Below are 25,000 nucleotides of genomic sequence, written 5' to 3' on the forward strand. Positions count from 1 at the left end.
GCATCCTGGTGCCATCACTTCCCCAGGTAAACGGCACACACGTACATGGACATCCATGTGATCTCAAGGAAAACGGAACTCATCGGACCAGGCAACCTTCTTCCACTGCTCCAAGGTCCAGTTCCAATGCTCGCGTGCCCATTGTAGGTGCTTTCGATGGTGGAAAGGAGTCATCATGGGCACTCTGACCGGTATGCAGCTACGCAACCCCATATGCAGCAGGGTGTGATGCACTGTGGATTGTGACACATTCGTCCCGTGACCACCATTAAAATTTTCTGTGACTTGTGCCACAGTAGACCTTTTGTCGGTTTGGACTAGACAGGATAGCCTTCGTTGCCCTCGCGCATCAATGAGCCTTGGGCACCCAACACCCTTTCGCCGGTTTGTGGTTTGTCTCTCCTCGGACCACTGTCGCTAGGTCCTCACCACTGCTGACCGGGAGCACCCCACAAGTCTTGCCGTTTCAGAGATTCTCTGACCCAGTCATCTGGCCGTAACAATTTGTCCCTTGTCAGAGTCACTCAGGTCTTTAATCCTGCATCCAACACATCAACTTCAAAAACTGACTGTTCACTTGCTGCCTAATATATCCCACCCATTGACAGGTGCCATTGTAACAAGATAATCAATGTTATTCACTTCATCTGTCAGTGGTAATAATGTTTTGGCTCATCAGTGGGTGTATATGTATATGTATATATATATATATATATATATATATATATATATATATATATATATATATATATATATATATATATATATATATATATATATACATATATATATATTTATAGTGGGAGAGATGGTGTAGGGTTTGGAGGGAGAGGGGGGAGGGATTCCTGCAGATATGACGCCCAACTTATCGTCCATCCGAGAGAAGACACATTGTGATGAGTTTCCTGGCCAATGAAACACGGGGAGGACAGTTTCGAGCTGGGTTGGGATTCGATACAGGCTACACAGAGTGAGCATGCATACCTCTTGGCTTTCCTGCCATGATGCAGCGATTCTTTACTTCAGAACTGGAATTGTTTTTTTACTCATTGTGATCATATAACATATTTTGCCTTCCTACCTCCAGTGTAGAACAATGGTATCACAATTGAAAGTTGAAGAACGTGCCAAATGGCTTTACCACGCGATGCACAGAACGTTTGAAGAAAGTTTTAAAAGCAAAACGTTTAATTAGCTCTGCCACCGAAAGCGAAGGAGGTTGTTTTCACCCCTTTTCTGTGTGTTTATCTGTCTGTCTGTCTGCGTGCAGGATATATCAAAAAAGTTATGGACGGATCTGGATGAAATTTTGTGGACAGATTCGGTGTGTGACAAGGACGAACTGATTAGATTTTGGTGAAGATCTGGATCCGGATCCGACGATTAGAATCTTCAAGTGATTCTTCACCATTGAGAAATAGGGGCAAAAACGATATGTTGCATAATATCTCAAAAAGTTGTGGACAGATTCGGATGAAACTTGGTGGACGTGTGTGTGTGGCAAGGAAGAATTGATTCGATTTTGATGAAGATCTGCATCCAAATCTGCATCCGAGAATTATTTAGTTTTTAAAGTGATTCTTCACCATTGAGAGATTGGGCCAAAAAGGATAAAGTACTGTATGGCATGATATTTCAAAAATGTATTGGGCCCGATATGTTCTCGTGGATCAGGCATTGCGCGGCGGAGGTATGCTCTCAACCGATTGCCCTTCTAGTGTTTATTTGCATTTATCTTTGCCGAAGTGATGGGTCCCATCATGGAAGAACAAAAATGGGAAACGTGGAAAATGAAATTTCTCATTTTCAGCGAGGCAGCCACTGCCTGTTGCACCGCAGAACACTTGGCCAATGCAGGAGAGTTGCCCTGAACTTTGTTCAAGTCTATATACAGAATTCAGTGATGGTGCTAATATTGTGGAGTGCTGGCTGAAGCCCTCCAACGAAATGGTCGATATGAAACGGCTCCCTTGGCACACAATTGGCAATCACCGAACCATCATATTAAACATACACCTCCCGGAAATGGCCAAAATGTCAAATATGTCTGAATTGGACAAATTAACACTTTTCTAGGATTTGATGTTGCTTGTAACTTTGATGACTCTGGAGCTTAAATATTGTAATTCTCCTTAGTTTAAGAGATACTCCTGGCGATCGCATGTGCAGAAATGAAAGAAAGCACCGAACGCTGATGTCTCCAGGCGTTGATAAGCATTGAAATGTACCCAGCGATTCGTAGCAATGATGAACAGGCATTTGATAATATGAGTGAGGAAAACGAAAAAAAAAAAACAAAAAACTTTATCGTTAAGAAATCATTGCGGCCTGTTCCAAGTCAAGGCAAGGTTGAGCAGACCACAAAACATGGCAGCTTCAGATCCCAGCGAGGTGACCAAGGATATACATAAACACCCCAGAGAGCAAGGTGGCTGAGGATCGCCTGATGAAGGATATAATTAAATAAGGCCTTAAGGGGTGTTTTAATTAAACCAAACACTCAATTTTCACTATTGCACTTCCTTGGAGTTTTCTTAGTATGCATGCAGTGTTTCAGGCTGCGAGGTTTTATGGTTTTGGAGGTATGGAGGAGACACACTGACTTATTTATATATATATATATATATATATATATATATATATATATATATATATATATATATATATATATATATATATATATATATATATATATATATATATATATATATATATATATCCTGGTGTTGACGTAGTGGTTAGGGTAGCGGCTTGGGCTCCAAAAGGTCCTGAGTTCAAGCCGCGTTGGCCACTTGAATTAAAACACACCAGGAGGTTGACTCAGCCTGTCATCCTTCCGAGGTCGGCGAAGTGAGTACCAGTGTACTGGGCCCGGTGTATTCCCCGGTTAGAATAGGTGTACCATATCCCTGTGTCGTAAGAGGCGACCAGGGTTGCGTCAGGAAGGGCATCCGGCGTAAAAACTAAGCCTAATCACTATGTGGATCATAACGGATGATACGCTGTGGTGACCCGAAATGCGCTGTCACACCTAGACGTTTTAGCCAGCAATGACAACGTATAAAAATATATGTAAAACGTTGGCGTATGCTGAAGTTTTGAGGGTTTTCTTTTTTAAAGTTTTGGTCATATTCATAACGTGTTGGTCGTATGCATAACATATTAGTAATGGGCACAGAACGTTTCGTTGTGTTATAGATAACTTATACCAATGAATGCTTAGCCTGTTGTCGGCGTTCACAACCTTTGCCCAACGATAGTTTAACTTAGGCATAGCGCGCTGCACATATTGCCGACGAACTCGTGGCGTAGCCTGTTAAAAGGCTGCCGCACGCCGATTTAAATCATAACCGCCTGAAAATTGGAAGTGTCAACATCGCAGTCACACCTTGACGATTTAGCCAGCGTATGCTGATCTATGAAAAATGTGTGTAAAACGCTGGCACACGTCGAATACGGAATGGGTAAGTTGTGTATACATTAGGAGCACGCTGGAAAACGAGGAAGGACGCTGTCATATTCCGTGGTACGTCTAGTACGTCGTGAAATTTCAAGCATGCTGAAAATTTTACGACGTACTCGACGTCTGGCTCACAAGTTCCACATACGCTGGCATAAGTTCTCTGCACGCTCCGCGATCATTGACACATGCTACTTGTAAGTTACTCATAAGTCGAAACACGTCGAGGTAATGTTTGGCATACCCAAAACTTAATTTTTAACCTATTAGTAACGTTCTTTGAACCTATGAGTAATGTGCTTTGAACCTATGAGTAGCGTGCTTTGAATCTATGTGTAACGTATCTCAAACGCACATTGTCGTATGTAGACAAATTTGATTGACGTCTTCCGGACGACCACAGAATGTGTTTCGAACTTACATCTACCGTATAATGGCGTATTGGCAGCATTTAGGGGAATTGGTATATACAAATGGGCTTCACAAGAGGAACCTGTCAGTGTTCCAGACTCCATGTTGAGTAGATGTCAATGTCAGTAGTATCAGTAGTAGTAGTAGTAGTAGTTGTTGAGCGTGTCAGTAGTAGTAGTAGTAGTAGTAGTAGTAGTAGTAGTAGTAGTATTGGTGGTAGTAGTATGTCCATGTCAGTAGTAGTAGGTGAGCGTGATGGGGAGGGTGTGGGTGATGATGGATCCTCGTTGCGTCCACGAATAGGAGACTACTTTGCACCATTGTTCGATGTTCTTTTCAGCAAATTTTTTTTTTCTCATTCCCACTATGAACTATTTTTTTTGTTTCAGTTATAAAAGTATTCAAAACGACTTGGACAAATGCATAATGTACAAGTAATGAACACAGAACGCTTCGATAACTTATACACAAGTTATACCAACGATTGATTCGCGTGTTTTAGGTATCCACAACCTATGCCCAACGATAGTCTAACGTATGCATAGCGTGGCAGCATATCGTCGACGATTACGTGAGGTTTTCTATTCATAGGCTGCAACTTCACTTTTAATAAATGGCTGTCACCGTTTCCATTGAACGAGTTAAATCGCTTCCACTGGACTATTGAAATGATTTAATAATAATGCTTGGTTATCCTTGGACCCACTCTGGCTCGCAGCTCGTGGAACATCGCTGGGGGCATTTGCAGGAAGTTGATGAAGGTTGCATGGTCCTCGTTCCGGAGTTCCACCATGAGCTGGTCATATATGCCGTAATGGCGTCGCCTCCCGATCCATGGTCTCACCCAGTTCCTTCTCCTCCGTTCACGTCTTCTCCCAGCTCTATTGGCACGCAACTGGTGCAGTGTCAACTCGATGAGGTCATGTTGATGTTAGAGGACAGGTAGGTATTGTCGCCTCAGCGTTGCCATATCCTCCATCTATTAGAATGTCATGGACATGTATTCACCACGAAGTCGAAAAAAAAGACGGGTTCCTCCTGCGAAGCCCCTTTTTATATACCAATTCCCTTAATCGCTGCCAATACGCCATTATACGGTATCTGCAAGTTAGAAACGCGTTCATTAAGTTCTGTTGTTGTCCTGAAGACGTCAAATACGTCTACGTAATTTTCAAGTAACGTGTTGCGAAGTGTGAACAACGTTCGTGTCGCGTGCTTACAAAACGTTACTCATAGGTTGGAAATAAGTTTCGGGTATGCTAAACATTACCTCGACATGTTTCGACTTATGAGTTACTTACAAGTAGCATGTGTCGACGTGTATCAATGATCGCATAACATGCCTACAACTTCTGGCCAGCGTAGCGGAAAGTGAGAGTCATACGCCAGCATGTCGTAAAATTTCAAGCATGCAAAAATTTGAGGACAACCCAAAAGTACAACGTTTAAAGCCAGCGTACTACGACTTATGGCAGTGTTTTTCAGCGTGGTCTTAACGTATACAAAACGTACCCATAACGTATTCGACGTGTGCCAGCGTTTGACAAATTTTTCATAAATCGGCATACGCTGGCTAAATCGTCAAGGTGTGACAGCGGCATTACGGGAGCAGCTGAATGAAGAAGAAGAAGAAATATGCATACATTCTATTTATGTACAGTCATGCGCCGCTTAACGACGTTCCGGGCAATGACGGATCGCATATACGACGCATCTGCCAGCTCTGGAAAAAAAAATGGAGCTGAAAAATTCCTATCGCCGAGTGATGTAGCCGACGTAGCGCTGCCAGTCATATAAAAATAGCATGCACAATTATATACGCTGTACAGTACATAATACTTCATAATGATAATAAACGACAGTGTGGCCCTGTTATAATGCAATCGTTGAGGTCCATAAAATGTCATCGCGAAAAAAAGAACAGGGTCGTGCTCAATCGGGATTCCAGGAAATCGGCTTTCAAACTGAACCAATGTTTGCACGTTTACCTTCTAGCAAGTAAATTACCTTTGAATTGAAGAATTCCGCGAATAAATCGTTGTTGTTACAGTCGAAATTAAATCACAAATTTATTTTTGGTGAAGCTTTTCATGTTGTTAAAACAATCGCACTGTTCCGAAAATATACATCACAATTGACAGGAGCTCGTTTCTTCATTTATAAATGATAACATCGATGCAATGATGACGTATTTATAAAATCCAAACGCTAATTATTCATCTTTCTATAATCGATGCGAGAGGAGATTGTAAGCTGCTGCTAACAACACCGATTGTCATCATGAACTGCACAAAGGTAAAACTAACGCGTCTTCCGTCTCTCTTGGATGCGTGTTACAATTGCCGACAGTATTCAGTACAGTAACATGCTGTACAGGTTTGTATCTAAGGAGCAATAGGCTATACCATATAGCCTAGGTGTCGAGGTTTGTGCAAGTACGATGTTGGAAAAAGAAAACAAAAAAAAAATGATGTTTGCACAACGACGACGTCGCTTAACGACGCGTTTCTCAGAACGTAACCCCGTCATTAAGTGACGCATGACTGTATATGTATATTGTTATGGTTTTTGAAAACTTATCCCAGGGTGAGAGCATACATGGACACGTAGGTGACCAGTGGATCGGTTATTTCATTATTTGTATCAATAGTCCTTGTCCCTTGTCAAAGGGATGTTTGGGGGGCATGCGTTGGTTCGACTATTTGTCCCATGTAATGTTTTCCCCACTCTCCCTCTGTTACTTTCAATTTTTTTCCTTTACACCATCGTTCTGTTCAACCCCTCTGTGACTTGCAATCATCTTTCCATTAGCCCATCGGCCCGTTTCAACAGTCCACCAATAATTTCCCTCCATAAAACATCCTTTCAACAGTCCGTCCTTCACCCCATCAGTCTTACCTTCAATCCAGCAGCTGTTCGGTCATCCCTTTGTCATGCGGGGTTCCTTTCTGTGTTCCCTCCAGCCACACATTGCTTGGTGACCCATCGGGTGCTCTCGCATGCATGTTCTCGTCGTGTGTCACATGCATGTGCGTGGAACTTGGTGCTCGTCATGTCCTGTGAGGTGCGATGCTTCTCGCGGGTGTGGTACAGTGCCAAGCAGTGTGACTGGGCGTTTTCCGTAAGAAGAAGGGGGCTGGGTGCTCTCGTTGTGGCTTTGGGCATGTAAAGGGCAGAGCGGGGGCTTCGTTGAAGATTATCTCAGAATGGCATGGCAACTTCCACAAGTGATGTCAAGCACCCGCCCCAATCAGCTGTGGACCAATGGGAGGGGGATAATGCTTGTTGGAGGAGAGGAAGAAAGCTGATGTGAGGAAGAATCTGAAAGGTGAAGAGAAGCAAATGGTATGAGCTCATGCGAGCAGGGAGGAAAAGCGATCCTGAGTAGATGGCTCATAAAGCTGAAAAGGGCGAAGCAAAAGGCATAAAGCAGAAGAGAGGACAGAAGGCCGAGGGAAACAGAAAGGAGAAACAAAGGGAGAAGCTCGCATGAGCACACGACTGACAGACTGAGAAAGCTCATGAGGGAAGGAATAAAAACGTGAGGGAAAAGAAGGAAAGTTTCATGAGCAGTTGGTGTTGAGTTTCTGTGGAAGAAGAACACTCCTTCCACGAGCGTCATCCTGCCCTCTCGATCCTTACAGCCACGAAGGAGGATGAGGGTGAACGGACGCACCTCATCGATGGGGCTCTGAGGAGGAAGAATCTGAGGCAGAGAATGGCGAGTCACACATCTAGCTCGTATATCTGGGACACCAAAGAGGACTCACTGACTTGGTTTGGGCACCTCACGGACACGGCTGCATATCCCCATCGCTTCACATCACCACTGCCTATCTTCCCCATCCATTTTCCTCCGCATTCTCCTGTATATTTGTCTGAGGTGAGGGACAGAAGGAAAAACTGCTTTCCTTTTCTCCATTCATTACTTTTCTTTTATTTTCAAGTCCTTCTCGTTTTATTCTTTTCCCCTGAGTGAATGGTGGCCAAGTCTTTTGAAGAAGAATGTGTGTTATGGTTAAATCTGCGCTTATGTGCCTTTTTGCTTTCTAGCTGATAAATAATCAGCTTTCTTGCTCTTAAATGATTGCTTGCTTGTGTGTTTGTAATAAATAATTGTTTGTTGCCATTTCCAATCTGTCTCGGATGTCTTTTCCCTTATTGGCACAAGGCAGTGCACAAGTATAGTTGTATGGGACATTCTACCCCAACAGTTTGCTTTGTCAGCCAGCGCACACTCACTGTAATGCTGGGCAGTAATCCAAGTGTGCACTGAGGGCACTGACCCCGATTATCCGGCAGTCCAGAGGTAAGGTATTACATGAAGTAGTGTAACCCTGCCCGGATTGGCCATGCCAATCAGCATTCATGGTTGTTTAGCAACCTTCCGGTGTATGCAGTTGTCTGTGTCAGGCGGCTCCATCATGACACTGGCTCCATCAGAAACAAATGAGATCCAGTTCTTTTGAAGCCACTCTTCACTGAAGCCTGCAGCATCCAAACAGCTCAATAGGGCTTCCTCTATACCCTCTGCCTTTTGGCTTTCTAGCTCAACCAGCTCCAGAAACACAAACTCCGGAGTAGCTCCATCTATAGAGGCTTTCACATTGACAGTCATGGACGCCTTTTTCTGTGTCGATGCCAGTTGATTTTGTAGTGCTACAAATAGCACAACCTGGAAGTAAATAAAAACATGGCTAATTAACATCATCATACAAGTTGTCCTTTTTTTATCTATATTAGCAATAGCACCAAGTGCTGAACAAGGCCAAAATCTACTAAAAAGTATTTCATGAACAGTTTACAATCTGCACACCATGGCTAACCAATTCATGACAAGGAGAGGAAAGGAGACAAATGTTCCACTCTTTCAATAGGTCTAATTATCTGACAACTATTGATATTTAACATACCATTTAGTAATTTAATGGTGTAAAAGTCTGAAATTACTGCACCTTTAAGATGACCATGAATTAACTATCCTTCCATTTGCACGTAGAAATCAACTTTATGAATTCCAATTGTTTATACCGCAGATTTGCATGTTGGCTGATATTTACCTAACTTTCTGTCCCTCCATTCTAAAGGCCCAGTCACACCTTGACGTTTTAGCCAGCAATGGCAACGTATTAAAATGTATGTAAAACGCTGGCTTACGTTGAACTTTTGATCTATTTTTTTAAAGATTCGGACGTATTCATAACGACTTGGTCTTATGCATAACGTATTAGTAATGGACACAGAACGTTTCGTTGTGTTATAGATAACTTATACCAACGAATGCTGAACCTGTTGTCGGCCTTCACAACCTATGCCCAACGATAGTCCAACTTATGCATAGCGCGCTGCACGTATCGCCGACGATGACGTGGCATAGGTTATGAAAAGGCTGCCGCACAAAGATTCAACTCATAACTGCCGCAGAAATGGAAGTGTCAACATCGCAGTCACACCTTGGCGATCTTGCCAGCGTATGCCGTCCTCTGAAAAATGCGTCTAAAATGCTGGCGCACGTCGAATACGGTATGGGTAAGTTTGGTATGCGTGAATAGAACACTAAAGTACGCTATCATACGTCGTATTAAATGGAGTAAGTCTTGTAATTTTAAACATGTTGAAAATTTTAAGACGTACTTGCCGTATGACACATGCTCCGCATGAGATGGGAATAAGTTGTACGCACGATATGCGATTGTTGACACACGTTACTTGTAAGGTGCTCATAAGTTGAAACACGTCAAGGTAATGGTTAGCGTCAGTGTTCCAGACTCCCGCTTTTGTTTTTTTTTTTTCTTCGGTATGATGGTGTTCAGTGTACAGTGCGGTTATGATTTAAATCGTTGAGCGGCAGCCTATTAATTATATTATATTATAACCGCACTAGAAATCGAAGTGTCAAAATCACCATCATACCGAAGGAAGGAAGAAAAAAACAAAAAAACAAAAAAAAAAAAAAACAGGAAGTCTGGAACACTGACGCTAACCATTACCTTGATGTGTTTCGACTTATGAGCACCTTACAAGTAACGTGTGTCGATGTGTGTCACCGATCGCGTAACGTGAGTACAACACGTAACTCATAGGTTAGAAATAAGTTTCGGGTACGCTAAACATTACCTCGACGTGTTTCGACTTATGAGTAACTTACAAGTAATGTGTGTCGACGTGTGTCAACGATCGCGTGATGTGCCTACAACTTATGGCCAGCGTTATGCAGAACGTGCGAGTCATACGCTGGCTAAAACGTCAAGGTGTAACTGGGCCTTAACCAAGGATGCCGGTTTTTAAATTCCATAACCTGACTGGCAGTCCACAAGGCTGGCCAGGAGTTCTCATCTAGAAAGGAACAAGGAGATACAGTGTGATCACAGCATTGTATTCTGTTGATTACTGGACCCACACACAAACACGCACACACGTTTTCTTGTGGCGGATTTTTCTCTTCAGATCAATATTAATCCACAGGAGGGGAGTCTCTCGTTTTTGCACGCCGATGGAACTGTTCGAGACTGGAATAGTCTGAATGCATCAGGTGTTAGAACTCCCAATGTTGACACTTCCAAGAGAGCTTTGTGCGGCTAGTTTGCATGTAATCACCAGGTTCAAGTGCACGAGTCTTCAGCATTGAAGTTAAGCACTAAATTGGATGAAGATTTAAAAAAAAAATAATAAGCTATGGTGTGAACAATAGCACTATGAGGATGAGGCATAGGCCTAATCCAAACTCAAGGGAAGGCAATAGCACACTAGGCCTAATAGTCATCCTCATGGGCCAATCAATGGTTCACAGCTAACTTACAATATTATTGCCTGGACCTGAAAAAAAAAAAAAATATATATATATATATATATATATATATATATATATATATATATATATATATATATATATATATATATATATATATATTGTAGAATCCGAAAACACAATTCAAAAATAACTTTCTATTCCGTTCTTTCGTCAGAGCCGTTGGAGTGAATTTGCATATTTTTCCACCGCTGCCTTTAAAATCTCTAATTTAATCATTATAAGTCACAGAGCTTAGTGGAACTCCTTGTTTTGTCAGTCTATCCTTCCTCCATGTCCTCGTGCCGACGGAAAAATTATTCGGATGATGGTGGAAGAGAAATTCCTTCCGGAATGTTATTTTTCCCAGTACGAAATGCAAGCCGCGGCTAAACGACGAAACATAAGCCGTTTTTAATCGGATTTTCGAGGTAATCTCATTACCACCCTATTATATAGATACTGATAAATCCGAAAACAGATTGAAAATTTTTCGTTCCCTTCGATGGCGAGGCGCCGAAATGTACGCGGCCCGCCAACAATCATTTTTTTCTGTAATTTAATCATCATAAGTCTGACAACCGAATGATACCCCTCATTTCGTGGGTCTATACCTCACCCACCTCAAAGTACCGATGAAAAAATTATTTACATTAACCGCCGCTAAAGGGAATTAATCAGCGCATTTTATTTCCTATTCTCAAAGTACCCAAAGCTGCTTTATTCGCCAAAATACCAAAAATCCTCCGATTTTCACCTGGTTTTCAACGTTGGGATTTAGCCGATGGCTATCGACTGCGAAATCTGAAAACAGAATTCCAAAATATCTTTCCGTTCGTTCGTGAGAGCCGGGAGAGTGAAACTGCATCACAATAGTCGAATCACAACGTTATACAACATCACATCACAACGTTAATCGAATAGGCCAGCGGCGCGAAGTCCTTTAATTCGCTCATAACTCGACAACACAAAGTCACACAAATTCAACACACACATCATCGTGCAGGTAAAAACGTCAGGCATTCGGCGATATCAGTTAGAAGGTGAAAGAAGCAATTTTGGTCGCTAAAGGGGCCCCGAACCGTTGCGGCCTACAACTTCCTAGGCGTGACGCTACGGGCCGCGAAGCGGCGATTTCTTGAAACACTCATAAAATGACGATAAAAATTCCAAAAACGTCCAAGCATACCTCAAAATGTTGAGGTAGTTTTCCGTCCTCCCTGAGCTTGTCGAGAAACAGCGGTCGCGGACACGCGCGGACACGCGCGGACGCGGACGCGCACGCACGCGCACACGCACACGGAATTATAGAGATTAATAATTTGTATGCGACTTTCACTTACCAGGTGTAGTGTTAGCATCAGGCTGCTCCGTTTCTGTAGTGTCATCCGAAGCGGCGGTAACTTCAGGGCCAGGCTTACGAAAACACTCTCAGAGTGTAGTTTGCTTTCTTTTCATAATGTTAGCCAATTAAAAACTTGCAACGCCAGCTACTGTCAAACACGTGTTCATCGATGGTCGGTGCGTGAGCGTGACGTCAGGTCTCGTGTCACAGCCAGTGAGCCACCGCTTTTCACGCTTTGTAACAGCACCGCACTGGAGTGGGAGTGAAATTTATGAATGGAGATGAATGAAGTCGATGGCTTCCCCTGCAAGGCTTATTTTATTGCAGTTATACTGTACCCGGTATGTGGGAACAAAATGAATGAACTGAAAGTTTTGTCACAAAACTATATCGCGACGTAGCCTTGCACAGTTTTAAGTGGGTATACGGAAATCACGGAGCTTTCTTAGTGGGTATACGGCGTATACCTGCGTATCACGTAGACTACACCACTGGTCGTGAGGTGCACCTTGCGGAATGCTGTGCCCTCTCGTAACCATGGGCTTTGCTGCAAAAGTAACCATGCAGAGGGACGTGCCGGTTCCCCAGAACCATCACTACAGATCAGGGGGTCTATCTTATCTTCCCCAACTGTCTCTCCCTCTGTCCCTGTTGGAACAAAAGTGGGCTCATATCGTACAGGTGCCAAGTAACAGTCATAACCGTTATTTAAAGCGTTGTGAGTGCCATATATGGGTAAGATGGTTGTGAGTGCCGTATGTATTGTCACAGATTTCAGAATCCAATCCGACGAATGCATACAAATATCCAGGTCCCCAGACAGTTATTTCCCTTAATGCATGTCCAGGATAGACCTATCCCCATGTCTGGCGAGATTCTAAATGTGATGTGGTGAGAAGGGTAAAGAATAGATTCCCTTTCTTATGGAAAGCTCCTTTTTCTCTTTACGACAGACACATTCATGCATGTGAGATAGCCGTTAACCCAACGGAGGCTCAACACCCACCTTTTTCCATCCACGTTGACACCCCGTTCAGCAGCTCTCTGGACGCTAACTGGCTTTTTTCGTATTGGGCTGAACATTGAGGTGATAATTGTTGATGACGTTTTATGAGCTCTTCACGTTTTCGCTCAGTAATTCTGACAAATGGCTGCTTTCTGCCATTCGTCCAGCACCACAAACATGGCATCGTGAGCCAGGAGTGATGGCGGGATATGCGGGTTGTCACGGCAACAATTCACAAATGGGGCGGGGTGGATTTGGCTGGAGTCTGTGCCCGCCCAGACGGGCCGCCTATAAAAAGAGGACGAGAGGTCCGTTCTAGGTGGGTCAGTCGACGTGTCAGTTTGTGAGTCAGTTGGCATCAGTGAATTGGTATCAGTCAGATGGCTTTACCAGTTAGTCAGAGTCCTGTCAGTCAGACGACTTTACCAATCAGTGAGTCAGTGTCAGTCAGAAGACTTTACCGGTCAGTCGGTGCCAGTGAGTTGGTGACAGCCAAAGCCCCTCACAGCACCTCAATTTCTCACAGTGCCTCACAGCTCCTCAGTTCCTCAGTACCTCAGCACCTCACAGTTCCTCAACACTTCACAGTGCCTCACAGCTCCTAACAGCTGTCCACTGGTTGTGGCTCCTGGTGGCTCCTGGCGGGGGGTGATGCTCGGACCATTCATGCTCCTTCTGCTCAAGACCTGCTATTGGCGTACCTGATTCTTGGCATCCCTGGTTCCTGGACGCTGGCAATGGACAAGGAACGCTCACACATTTCAGGACATTTTTATTTGATGTACGATTTATATTTGGTGAGCGAGACAATTTCTCTTCCCCCTGAATGATATGCTGGGTACCCTTGTCTGTATTTAATTGTTAAGCAAGTCGACTCCTGATGAGCATCTGCTCTTTGTTCCTTTTTCTCTCAGTGGCTGATTAATTCTTTATTTGCTTGCGATTATTTTGATTGACTTGAATTTACTAATTTTTACCACACGGAAATAAAAAGTTCTTTTTTTATTTATTTCATTATTAATAAATTCCTTTGTTGATTTTCCAGCCTGTCCGTGCTTGTCCTTTCCTTCCATTGATCCAGCATTGTCCGATCCTAGATAGACTGGGAGGTAATTACCAAACAAATTGACCAAAAATAGTTGGCACGCACCAGCAGTTCAACGCTCTGCCGCCCTAATTAAGATCTAATCAAGATAAGATTGGTGCTTTGCCGAGGGCGTGCTCCCCATTCAGGAAACCACGTGACCTCTAGTTTAATGGCATAATTGGACGGTGGACACTGGAACTCGTGGTTAACTGATTGGCGTTCGTGGTTCTAAAGCAAACCACTGCACCACAAAGTTAATTGTGAACGGTGACCCCAGGTCCGGCATGAAAAGGATGAATGCCTAAACTCGGTGTTTGCAGCTAAATATTGTGTCCAAAACTCATCACTTTCTATATCCACCTTACCCAGTCACACCCAATTGACCCTGGACTCTGTGTCCTTTTCTCCTGACAAGGTGGAGAGCTTGCTGTCAAACCTCGACTCAGATTCTGCAACTGGTCCAGACGGCATCAGCCCACGTGTCCTAAAAACCTGCTCTTCTGCTCTTGCTTACCCTCTCTGTGTTCTATTCACCCTCTCATTTGCTCAAGGTCATCCGCCATCTGCTTGGAAATCAGCAAACATTACTGCCCTGCATAAAAAGGTGCAAAAACAGATCCCTGCAACTACAGACCAATCAGCCTTCTCCCAATCATCAGCAAGGATATGGAATCCATCATTGCTTCAGACATTAAATCCTTCCTCTTCTCCAATGGCTTGATTTCAGATCATTAATTTGGTTTCAGACCAGGTCACTCTACCCTTGATATGCTGCCTCTGCTCTCCCATCAATGGAAGGAGGTCCTCAATCCCAGACAGGAAATCCGAGCCTTATCCTTGGACATATCATGTGCTTTTGACACTGTCTGGCACCCTGCCCTGCTCACCAAACTCTCTTCTTATGGTATCCAAGGCCATCTCCACTCATGGCTCGCAGACTTCCTCTCCTGTCGCAGTCAACGTGTGGCCCTAAATGGAGTTCTTTCATGCCCTCTTCCTGTCCTGGCTGGAGTGACTCAAGGTAGCATTCTGGGCCTGTTCTTTTCCTGGTTTTCATCAATGATCTCTCCGACTCATGGAAAATCCTCTATATCTCTTTGCTGATGACTCCACCCCTCTGCCTACCATCGGTCATCCCTCATACTGGCAAGCAGCAGCTTCTTCGCTCACTGCATCTCTGGATAAAATCACAAACTGGTCCAACATGTGGAACATGTCTTTCAATCCGGACAAATCTCACACTCTCACTATGTCTCTTCAAAAGGACCATTTAGAAAACCCCCCCATCCACTTTCTCAACAATCCTCTGGAAGAAGTCCTTTCTTTCAAGCATCTGGGTCTCACTATCTGCCATGGCCTTTCCTGGGAAAGCCACATTTCAAACCTCGCCTCCAAAGCCAGTTGCCGACTGGGAATCCTCTGTCGTGCAAAGTCCTTCCTCGGCCCACCTGAGTTCCTGACCACTTACAAAGCTTTTGTCCACAGTGTGATCGAGTACTGCTCTCCCCTCCAGGCTGGTTCTCCTGCCTCCCACCTTTCTCAGCCTCACGCTGTGGAAACCAAGGCATTTTGGATCATTGGCATCTCCCGTGATGAGGCTGAGTCTTTGGGCCTCTCACTCAATCACTGCAGCTTGGTCAGTGGTCTTTCTGTCTTTTACCATCTCCTCTCCAGCCTCGCCCCCCCCCCCGCTGCTCTCTCTGCGATTTGACCCCACCACATTTCCGCAGGGCGCTCAAGGTTTGCAAACAACCCCCTTCTGGTAAAACTTCCAAAATCACGAATCACTGCTCACCTTCACTCTTTCATTCCTCTTTTTCCCGCCTTTGGAATAAACCCCCTCACTCTATTCATTCCCATTCTTCCCTCCAGGCCTTCAAAACAGCTGTTCACCACCACCTCTTCTCATCCCCCATCCAAATCCTCGATCTTTTCTACCCCCCGATAATCCACCCAAGCCCACCTACTTCAAATTCCCTGCTTTCCTTCCTGAAAGTCCCTGAAATGTCCATCTTGTATTCCCCATTTTCCCCATCCCATCCCTCTCCCTTCCACAGATCTCCTAATGTCTCTGTTCCCCACTGTTTTGTCCTTCCCACTCCTGCCCCTCTTGTCTCATGCCCTCCTTGCTGTGTGTTGTGTGTTCGCTCTCACACGAGCCTCGAGAAGGTATACAAAAAAAAAAACTCCAACGTAGTACACAAATGAAGATTGGGTGTTTGGGTTCATGTAAACACCCCTTTTGAAGATATAATTAACGGCTTTATTTCATTATTATTCTTTAGCAAGGCATTATCCTTGGTCAGCCCTCTGTCAGCTTGCTGGGGTCTTAATTCGCCATTTTTTTCAGCTGATTCAAACACGCCTTGATTTGGAAACACAATCCACTCTCACGGATTAATTAAAGTATATAATAAAAATATTACATCTGATTTTAGAATTGGATCTTGTGGGTTAAATGTGTCGAAATCTGGAGTGAAACCTGAAAATTTTAACAAATTAGCAAATTTTATGACGAAGTGTATTTATTTAACAAAGCATTAAGCTTAATTTATTTTTCCACTGTTTGGACTATTATATATAGTGAAGAAAAGATTAAGGAATGTGCAGAAAGTGTAACTTCATTGAGTGCACACCATGCTCTGTAACCTGTTTTTGCAAGCAATGTGATACAGTCCACAGGTGTCTTTTCGGCAATTCTGTACGCAGTTCGCTTTTTCACCATTTTGTGCAATCTGCTTTCATGACGAAATATTAACATAAATATACAGTACTAATAGTTGCTGCAATATATTAATAGTCAGCAGTTGTTGAAAATGAAGAGGTAGGTAGACAGCACACATGAATGTGGTACAAAAGGGGACAAATTACTCTCAATGGTGTGCAAGGTCGGATTTATGTGTTGCGGGGCCCTGGGCCCTCGAAGTACGCGGGGCCCTCTCAGGGCCGCAGCCATTTTTACTTCATATATGCTTATAAGAGTATTCATATATAAATGCACAAACCTAGGCTGGGCAAAAGAAAAAAAAAACCACGGTTTATGTGTAAAAACATGTATTTCAGAAACTACTAGTAACAAAAGTTTATATATAAGAAACACCACTATGGATGCAAACAACAGAACAGAGAAAATAATCGCAAAACCAAAACGTGATGGTATCATCTCAAATGTCAATGTAGAAAGTTTTTTTTTTGTCGTTTTTGCAGATATGATTGCATTATTGAACACTTTGTGGTAATTGCTACAATATATTTGCAAGATGTTAAAAACCTACAGAATCTTTTATCTTCTTTTACGCCTGCGCAGTACATAGCAAACATAGATTCAGGGCGGGCGTGTAATTTTGCAAAAATGAAATCGAGACGGCCATAGCTTGCTGGGATTGGGAAAACCCTAACTTTTTTCGTGTGACCTATTTCTGTGGTAGACCTTAAAATTGCGCTCTTATGATCAGTGGAAGGAAAAAAAGTAAGTTCAAAGATGTAAAATAAATGACAAACATAACCAAACAGATGCCAAATTAACACGGATATTGAGTATTTGTTTCATGATTCACTGACCATTTACACAAACGAACTAGATTTTTTTCACAAACAAACAAAAGGGGGAAAATAGCAGAATTTCTTGTAATCTCTGCGTTTGCGCGGGGCCCCTGGGAGGCGCGGGGCCCTGGGCCGTGGCCCTGTGGGCCCTGCCCTAAATCCGGCCCTGATGGTGTGTGTAAACCTGCATGCTTGCTAATGTGTGTGTGGTGCACGGGTTTCTCAAACTCGCATCGGGGCCCATGGTGTGTGGCGCTGTGGAGGTTATGCTGCTGTCTCGCAAACCATATGTGCCTCACCTGTGGAGCAGATGTGCTGTAGCGCCAAAGCCACATAAGGAGCAGACTTGTTGCGGCATCGAAGCCACGTGGGACATGCCACCGTGCAGTGTGGAGAAATCCATGCATGTGTGCAAGGGAAAGGATGAGAATATCACCGGTGCACGTGTGGAGAAATCCATGCATGTGTGCAAGGGAAAGGATGAGAATATCACCGGTGCACGTGCATGTTTAGCATGGAGTGTGAGGAGGTTGAAGGAAAGCGTATGGGGGTGAGGCATCCATGCATGCAAGCAGTCCTTTGCCAAGCATGGTATAGCATGGGATATAATTTTTAAATGCTAATTTTTAAATGTTTCTGCCTAGTTTTTATATAGAACACGGCAGTTAAAAAGAAAACGTTGCTGTTTGGGCATATTTTATCACCCCGGTAATGCCCTGGTGTGCTGCCTTCATTTCCATTCATGCTGCCTTCCAATTCCCTCATGCTGCCTTCCCATTCCCTCAGGCTGCCTTCCCCTCCGCTCATGCTGCCTTCCTTTCCCTCCCCTCATGCTATCCTCCTCCCAAACCCCCTCCACCACCATACAACTCTCCAGAGGTGGAAGAGAGGAAGGGGTGTCAAAGAATGTGCTAATTGGACAAATAAGTTTTTTTTTGTTTGGTTTCGCAGTCTCTCACAGACAAGAGGCGAGAACGCATTGGATTCCGGCAACCGGACTGGTGACTGGAAACAGAGATCTGGACCTCAAACTGGAACATTGCAAAAGCAACTGGGCCTGGGCTCTCAAAACTGGAATGGTGCCACAAGCACCCACTGTGCAGGCACAGGCCTTTTAGGGGCATCACGGACACCTCACCTGGAGATGTCTGACCCGTGTCGATTGGTGGTTTGCCCGTAACCTAGGGCTAACAAAAGCTGAGCCTCCCGACTCGTTTCAAAATTTTCAGGTTTGCCGGTTCTCACCCAAACTTGTACCTTCTCAGCATACAAGCCTGCTATTGTAGCAGGGACCCACAGAAATTCTGTATAAATGTAAAATGTGAACTCAAACCATCCCCCACCAACCACAAGTATTCAACTCCCCTTTCCCAACTCTCTGTCCCCTGTCTAACCCCCCCCCCCCCGCACCACAAATCTCTGTCCTCCTCCCCCCCAACTGCAAGTTGGCAAACCCCCTCCCAACCTCAAGGCCTCAAACCCTCCTCCCAACCCCAAAGCATGAACCCCTTCTCCCAACTTGATCCCCTCTCTGCCTCAATCTCCCCACCCCACCTCAATTCTCTACCCACCCAATCCCTTTTGTCTTCAAGTTCTCAACCCCCTTCCAACCCCCAAGTCCTCAAGCCCCTCTGAAAGCCTCAATCCTCCTCTCTCAACTCTTTGTCCTCCCCTCCCCTTTCTTATTCAAATTCTCAACTCCCCCTCCCCCAAACACCAAGTCTGCAATCCTGCCTCCCAACCTTAAGTCCTCAAGCCCCCCACCCAAATGCGAAGCTTCAAACTCCCCACCCCTCCCACATGCCCAGAGCCTCAACCCCCTCTGCCAACTCTGTCTCCACTCAACCCATCCTCCCCTCCCCACCCAAGCTCTCTGTCCTCCCTGACCCCTTTATTCTTCCAGTCCTCACCTCCCTCACCCATACCCAACTTATCAACTCCCCCTCCCCCCAAGCTTCAACCGCCCTCTCGCAACTCTCTGCCCCCACCCCAACTCTTTCTTCCCCTTCCCTTTCTCCTTGAAGTTCTCAACGCTCCCCACCCTGAATCCCAAGCCTGCAACCCCCTCTCCCCAACTCTGCCCTCCCTCAACTCTGTCATCCCCTCCCCATTTCTTCTTCAAGTCCTAAAACCCCACCCCCTTCCCAACCTCAAATACTCAAACACCTCTCCCATCACTTCAACCCCCCTCTCCCATCTCTCTGCCTCCCCAACCCAACATTCTGCCCCTCCCCCATTTCCAACTCTGACTTCTCCCTTTTCTTCCTGTTCTTAAATGCTACACCACGATACACAAATAACTTCGGCTGGCACTGGCAGTGTTTCCTCCACTGGTTTCTTCCACTGGCAAAGTCCTCAACCCCCACCCCCTTCCCAACCCCAACTCCTCAACCACCTCTCCAATCACTTCAACCACCCTCTCCCATCTCTCTGCCCCCCCACCCCAACATTCTGCCCCTCCCCCATTTCCAACTCTGTCCTCTCCTCCCTTTTCTTCCTGTTCTTAAATGTGACACCAGGATACACAAATAACTTCGGCGCAGGGGAAGGCCATTCAGCCAATCATTGAATTTTATTCTGTTTTTATTGTTCACGTGAAACATGGAAATTTTTCCTCCACTGGCAATTCAATTCAACAAGGTTGCATCACATCCTTTTCGCATTAGCATGAAACATATGAACCGAATTAGGCACAAATGATAGTCGAAAAGAACAGGAGCACAAAACCGAATACCTGAATGATTAAAGCATGCCAGTGTTGTTCATAAGATGCTCTTCTTACCCTTCGTTCAGAACAATGTTAAAAGTAAATAACGATTGAATGGTAAATTCACAATCTCTTCCGGCTTCCCTTTCTTATAACATTTCTGTTCTCATTCCTTAAGAACAATGTTAAAAGTAAATAAAATAAAAAATACGTTTAATTCACAACCTTGCAAGATTCCATCCTCTGATGATTCTTCAGTAAAAATAGTGGTTAAAGAAGAAAACCAGATTCATAAAGAAAACATTTTAGGTCATTCACAATGGAAAAAATAATATGCAACCAGAACTCCTCGAACAAAGACCTTGATAATGAAATGAGTTTTACAGTCCCTGGTCGAGTAGTTTGAGAGAACATCGTTGGAGAGACATAGCAACAAACAAACAGTGTAAGCCTGAGGTGTATGTATGTATGTATGTATGTATGTATGTATGTATGTATGTATATATATATATATATATATATATATATATATATATATGTATGTTGGTTATCCCTCTTCTTCTTGAAACATTCCTGCCAACTGGCCCATGAATATTCGTTTGGAGGACGTAGAGGGGAAATTATATGTACAGCAGTTGCTATCCAATATTGATTTGAAAATGTCAGAAACATGGCAACATCCTTTAGGAAAGTGTGAAATGCATGTAAATATCTTCCCTGTGTTCTTAAAAGTGTAAAACGAAGGAAGTCCCCAAAAATCTGTGCATTCGGTACCAGTTCAGATTTGCGAAGAACGTGTATTACAGAGAATGTGGTAGCAATGCAAGGCCAGCAGTCTGGAAGGCACCGAGCCGACTTAATCACCACCAGATGATAGAGTTGTGACTTATCACCAGACCAGTGTGCCCACGGACTAGCTGAAGATTCTGTGAGTGCAGCTGCAAAAATCTTTCCTTTAACGTCTAAATTTTGCATGAAATGTGTCTGGAAATTCAAGAGGTTTACATAAGTTGTACTTATTTCTTTTGTGGTTCTTTTATATCGAAATGGGAATGATGTTGATGTCATAATGATAGCAACGAGGTCATAGTGTCTGTTTTGAAAATAATAATGGAGTAATTACAAAGCATGACATAACTATTTCAATTTTCCCCAATGTTATGTTTTCAGCTGACATGTGAAACTTACAAAAGCATCTCCATCAATTGCATGTGAGTTTCCAATAATTTCCATCACAATGTATATTTTATGCCTTCTTCCACACACGCTGGCAACGATGTTACTTTTCCTGACTGGAGTGCTGAGTATGCACCCTCCAATGGAATGGAATCCCATGTCTGCTCTTTCTGACTGGGAGAAAGGGATGAAACAGGAGATTGAAAACCTGAAAGAAAGGGAGAGAACGTGGTTGCAAAAGTGGGAGAACATTGTCGTGACAGCTTCGTATGGAAAGACGCTGGAACAGAAAGAGTACAATGGCAGAGAAGACCTTTCACATGTGACACCAGAAAGTTTGGAAAGGAGTGAATCGCATGCCACAAATGTGCGAATTCATGTTTCCGACGACATTGATAAAAGAGACAACCTGAGTACATTCAGCCAACCTATAAATCGGACGAATGTGACGGTGGAAAGAGCACGAGAAGTGGAAGTTATGAAATCTGACATTGGCAATGATCCAATGAAAGACAAAGATGAAAACCCCAAAGGTAGTCAAAAAAGGCTGTCGCTTTCAAAAAGTGAACGGATACTGCACGGTGGGTGAATTTAATTTGAATATGTTCTTACTAAATTCTTGACTCAAAAGTGAATGGTACAGTTGTTTCACTTTACAAAGTACACCATACATTGCAATTTCATGTTGATAAATGTCGACTGTAATTAGAATTTTTGCATTTAGCCAGCAGGAACCCATGGAAATTCCACATTATGTCGAGTGTCATGTCGCGTACAATTTCAATCAAAACGCTGTGTGGCAACACACACACACACACACACACACACACACACACACACACACACACACACACACACACACACACACACACACACACACACACACACACTACGTATTGACAGCAAGGCGAAGGCACCTTTGTATGATTATGTATGCATGTGTATATATATATATATATATATATATATATATATATATATATATATATATATATATATATATATATATATATATATATATATATATATATATATATGTATATATATGTATATATATATATGTATATATATATATATATATATGTATATATATATATGTATATATATATATATATATGTATATATATATATATGTATATATATATATATGTATATATATGTATATATATATATATATGTATATATATATATATATGTATATATATATATATATATATATATATATATATATATATATATATATATATATATATATATATATATATATATATATATACACATATATATTGTTACGGCTGTGGAACTTCGTATTACACCATAAAGGGCACTCAGGTGAGATATCTCTGGAAGTCCTTGTGTAGTTAGCCCAAAGCCGTTGTATAGAGGGAATTTATGTGATCCATCCAGGCTGCGACGCTTTGAGTCAGTCATTTTTCTTCTTCTATCTTTTATTTCCAACACACAGCATCTCAACAACCACGCCATCCCCATCACAGCGCCAACCACACTGCAACCATGCTACCTCCACCATCTATGCTATCACATCTTCGCTACTACGTCCGATTCCGAACGGTAAACAAAGGCGCAAAGGAGGGAACTGCGAGGATGCGCAGGTCTCCCCGCCTGTTTCTCCCGTCTGACTTCCCCGCGCCTTTGAGTGGAGGAGGGGCGATGCAAGTCAAAGGTCAGAGGTCAGGTAAAGGAGGGGCCTCTTTTTGGGGGAATAATTCTCTGGCCCCGAGCCGAAAACTGACTCCCCCGGCCCCCGGACGGAGCGGGGTGGAGGGAAAGCGTGAGGGAACTCCCTTTTCGGGAACCCTCTCGAAGGAAGGTGGAGCCGAGAACAGGTGGAGCTCCGCGCGATAAAAGACGGACACGGGTGCGCGCGAGCGTTTCTTCGTCCTCTTCGTCTTGGAGCTGGTCTCTTCCTCTTCCTCTTGGAGCGCCTCCTCTTCCGCCTCTTCCTCTTCGTCTTTGCGGGTGGTCTGCTTGGTCTTCGGTTGGTTTTTGTGGGGAGTCTGGTTTTCGAGGGAGGAGGTCCTGCGCACGCGCCTTGGCGAGCGGCCCTGTCACGAAGGCACGGACGGGAGACGCGGCAGCGCCCGTTGCGAGGTGGACCTGTGCATCCGGATGGGGAGTGCCAGAGAGGGTTCGCCCGCTGCGAGCGACGTCAGGCCCAGGCGCGACCACGCTGACGGTCGCGGGAGAGGGACTCACCAGCCATAAAAGGGAAGTCGCGACTTCTTTCTTTCTTTTCTTTGGGGTTTTTGTGTGAATGTCCGTTGGTGGCGCCATTCTGGCTCAAGTAGTACTGTTTTAAGTGTTGCCGTGTGTACGCGTATTCGGTTGCAGCTCTGCATCGTTTCTTTTGTTTTAATTGCTATATGTGCATTTTTCATTACTGTATGACTGCAAATACGTGCTTTCCATGCTTGTCTGTGTGTGCGTGTGAATAAAGTGCTTGCATGTTGAACTGTGCCCGTTTCGCTTCGTCTTTTCTTTATTGACCCTCCATCTTACTTCGCGTAAGGGGTTCGTAGTGGGTGCAACATCCCGGCAATTAATCTGAACCGTCCAGGTCGACGATAACACCGCTCGGTTATCCTGATAGCATGGAACGGGCCGCCCAAGTGTCTCGTGTCCGGAGTCGACCTGTGGCGAGGTACGATCGCCTGGTTTACCATCCGCGTGGGTACTTAGGTAGGTCGAGTTTGGCGAACAACCCTATCCTACGTGGGTGGCCGATTGGCACGATTGTGGTGAGGTCGAAAGGCCCATCCGTGACTGGCTCCGGGCGATAGTTCCCGGAGGGTCACGACTGAATTGTCCGTCCAGTGGGCGACGTTCCGCGATTCGAGTTACGTGGCCGTCCGCACGCCGGCGGGCGCGAATTCGCAACAATATATATATATATATATATATATATATATATATATATATATATATATATATACACATATATATGTATACATATATATATATATATATATATATATATATATATATATATATATACACATATATACACACACACACACACACACAGTAATCCCCCGCTATATCGTGGTTCACGTATCGCGCCCCCGCTTCATCGCGGTTTTTCCCTTGGAACCTAACTAATTTTTTCTGCGGATTCCCCCGGTATATCGTGGTAATAATATATAAAAGATAAATCATTTAAGCAATAAATTATAACGCGTGGTGCTAGACCAGTCACACAACGCACGAGACAAAGTTTCGCTTGTGAACTTCGAATATTTTTTACGTTTTTTCTCCAAGCCCCACGATGCCGCCCAAACGCCCTGCACCTTCTAAGGCTTCTGGCAAGGAACTGAAGGGCCAGAGGAAGGCTTATATTCACTCGATATAAATAAAACCCAATCGTGTTTATACACCGCCCAGCGTTTAATATTCACTCAATATAAATCAAACCCAATCATGTTTACACACTGCCCAGCGTTTAATAATCACTCGATAT

General features: G+C 43.9%; 2 protein-coding genes across 2 annotated transcripts in view; one reads left to right on the top strand and one right to left on the bottom strand.

Annotated features, from left to right (window-relative positions):
- The window catches only part of LOC147035063 (E3 SUMO-protein ligase KIAA1586-like), a 20,064-nt gene extending 7,897 nt beyond the window's left edge, over window positions 1-12,167 (bottom strand). Inside the window, exons 1-2 of the mRNA XM_085893251.1 lie at window positions 12,002-12,167; window positions 6,770-8,546 (exon numbers count right to left, since the gene is read on the bottom strand). Coding sequence (XP_085749377.1) covers window positions 8,238-8,546; window positions 12,002-12,046 — 354 coding nt within the window. The 5' untranslated portion in view covers window positions 12,047-12,167 and the 3' untranslated portion in view covers window positions 6,770-8,237. The remainder of the gene's footprint in view (window positions 1-6,769; window positions 8,547-12,001) is intronic.
- An 8,978-nt stretch (window positions 12,168-21,145) lies between these two features.
- Window positions 21,146-25,000, top strand: part of LOC147035064 (putative carboxypeptidase X1) — a 76,053-nt gene continuing 72,198 nt past the window's right edge. The window contains exons 1-2 of the mRNA XM_085893262.1: window positions 21,146-21,274; window positions 21,517-22,103. Coding sequence (XP_085749388.1) covers window positions 21,584-22,103 — 520 coding nt within the window. The 5' untranslated portion in view covers window positions 21,146-21,274; window positions 21,517-21,583. The remainder of the gene's footprint in view (window positions 21,275-21,516; window positions 22,104-25,000) is intronic.

This window comes from Eptatretus burgeri, chromosome 1, assembly GCF_056783735.1.
Source record: "Eptatretus burgeri isolate ZD-2024b chromosome 1, Ebu_testis_v1, whole genome shotgun sequence".
Lineage (NCBI taxonomy): Eukaryota > Metazoa > Chordata > Myxini > Myxiniformes > Myxinidae > Eptatretus > Eptatretus burgeri.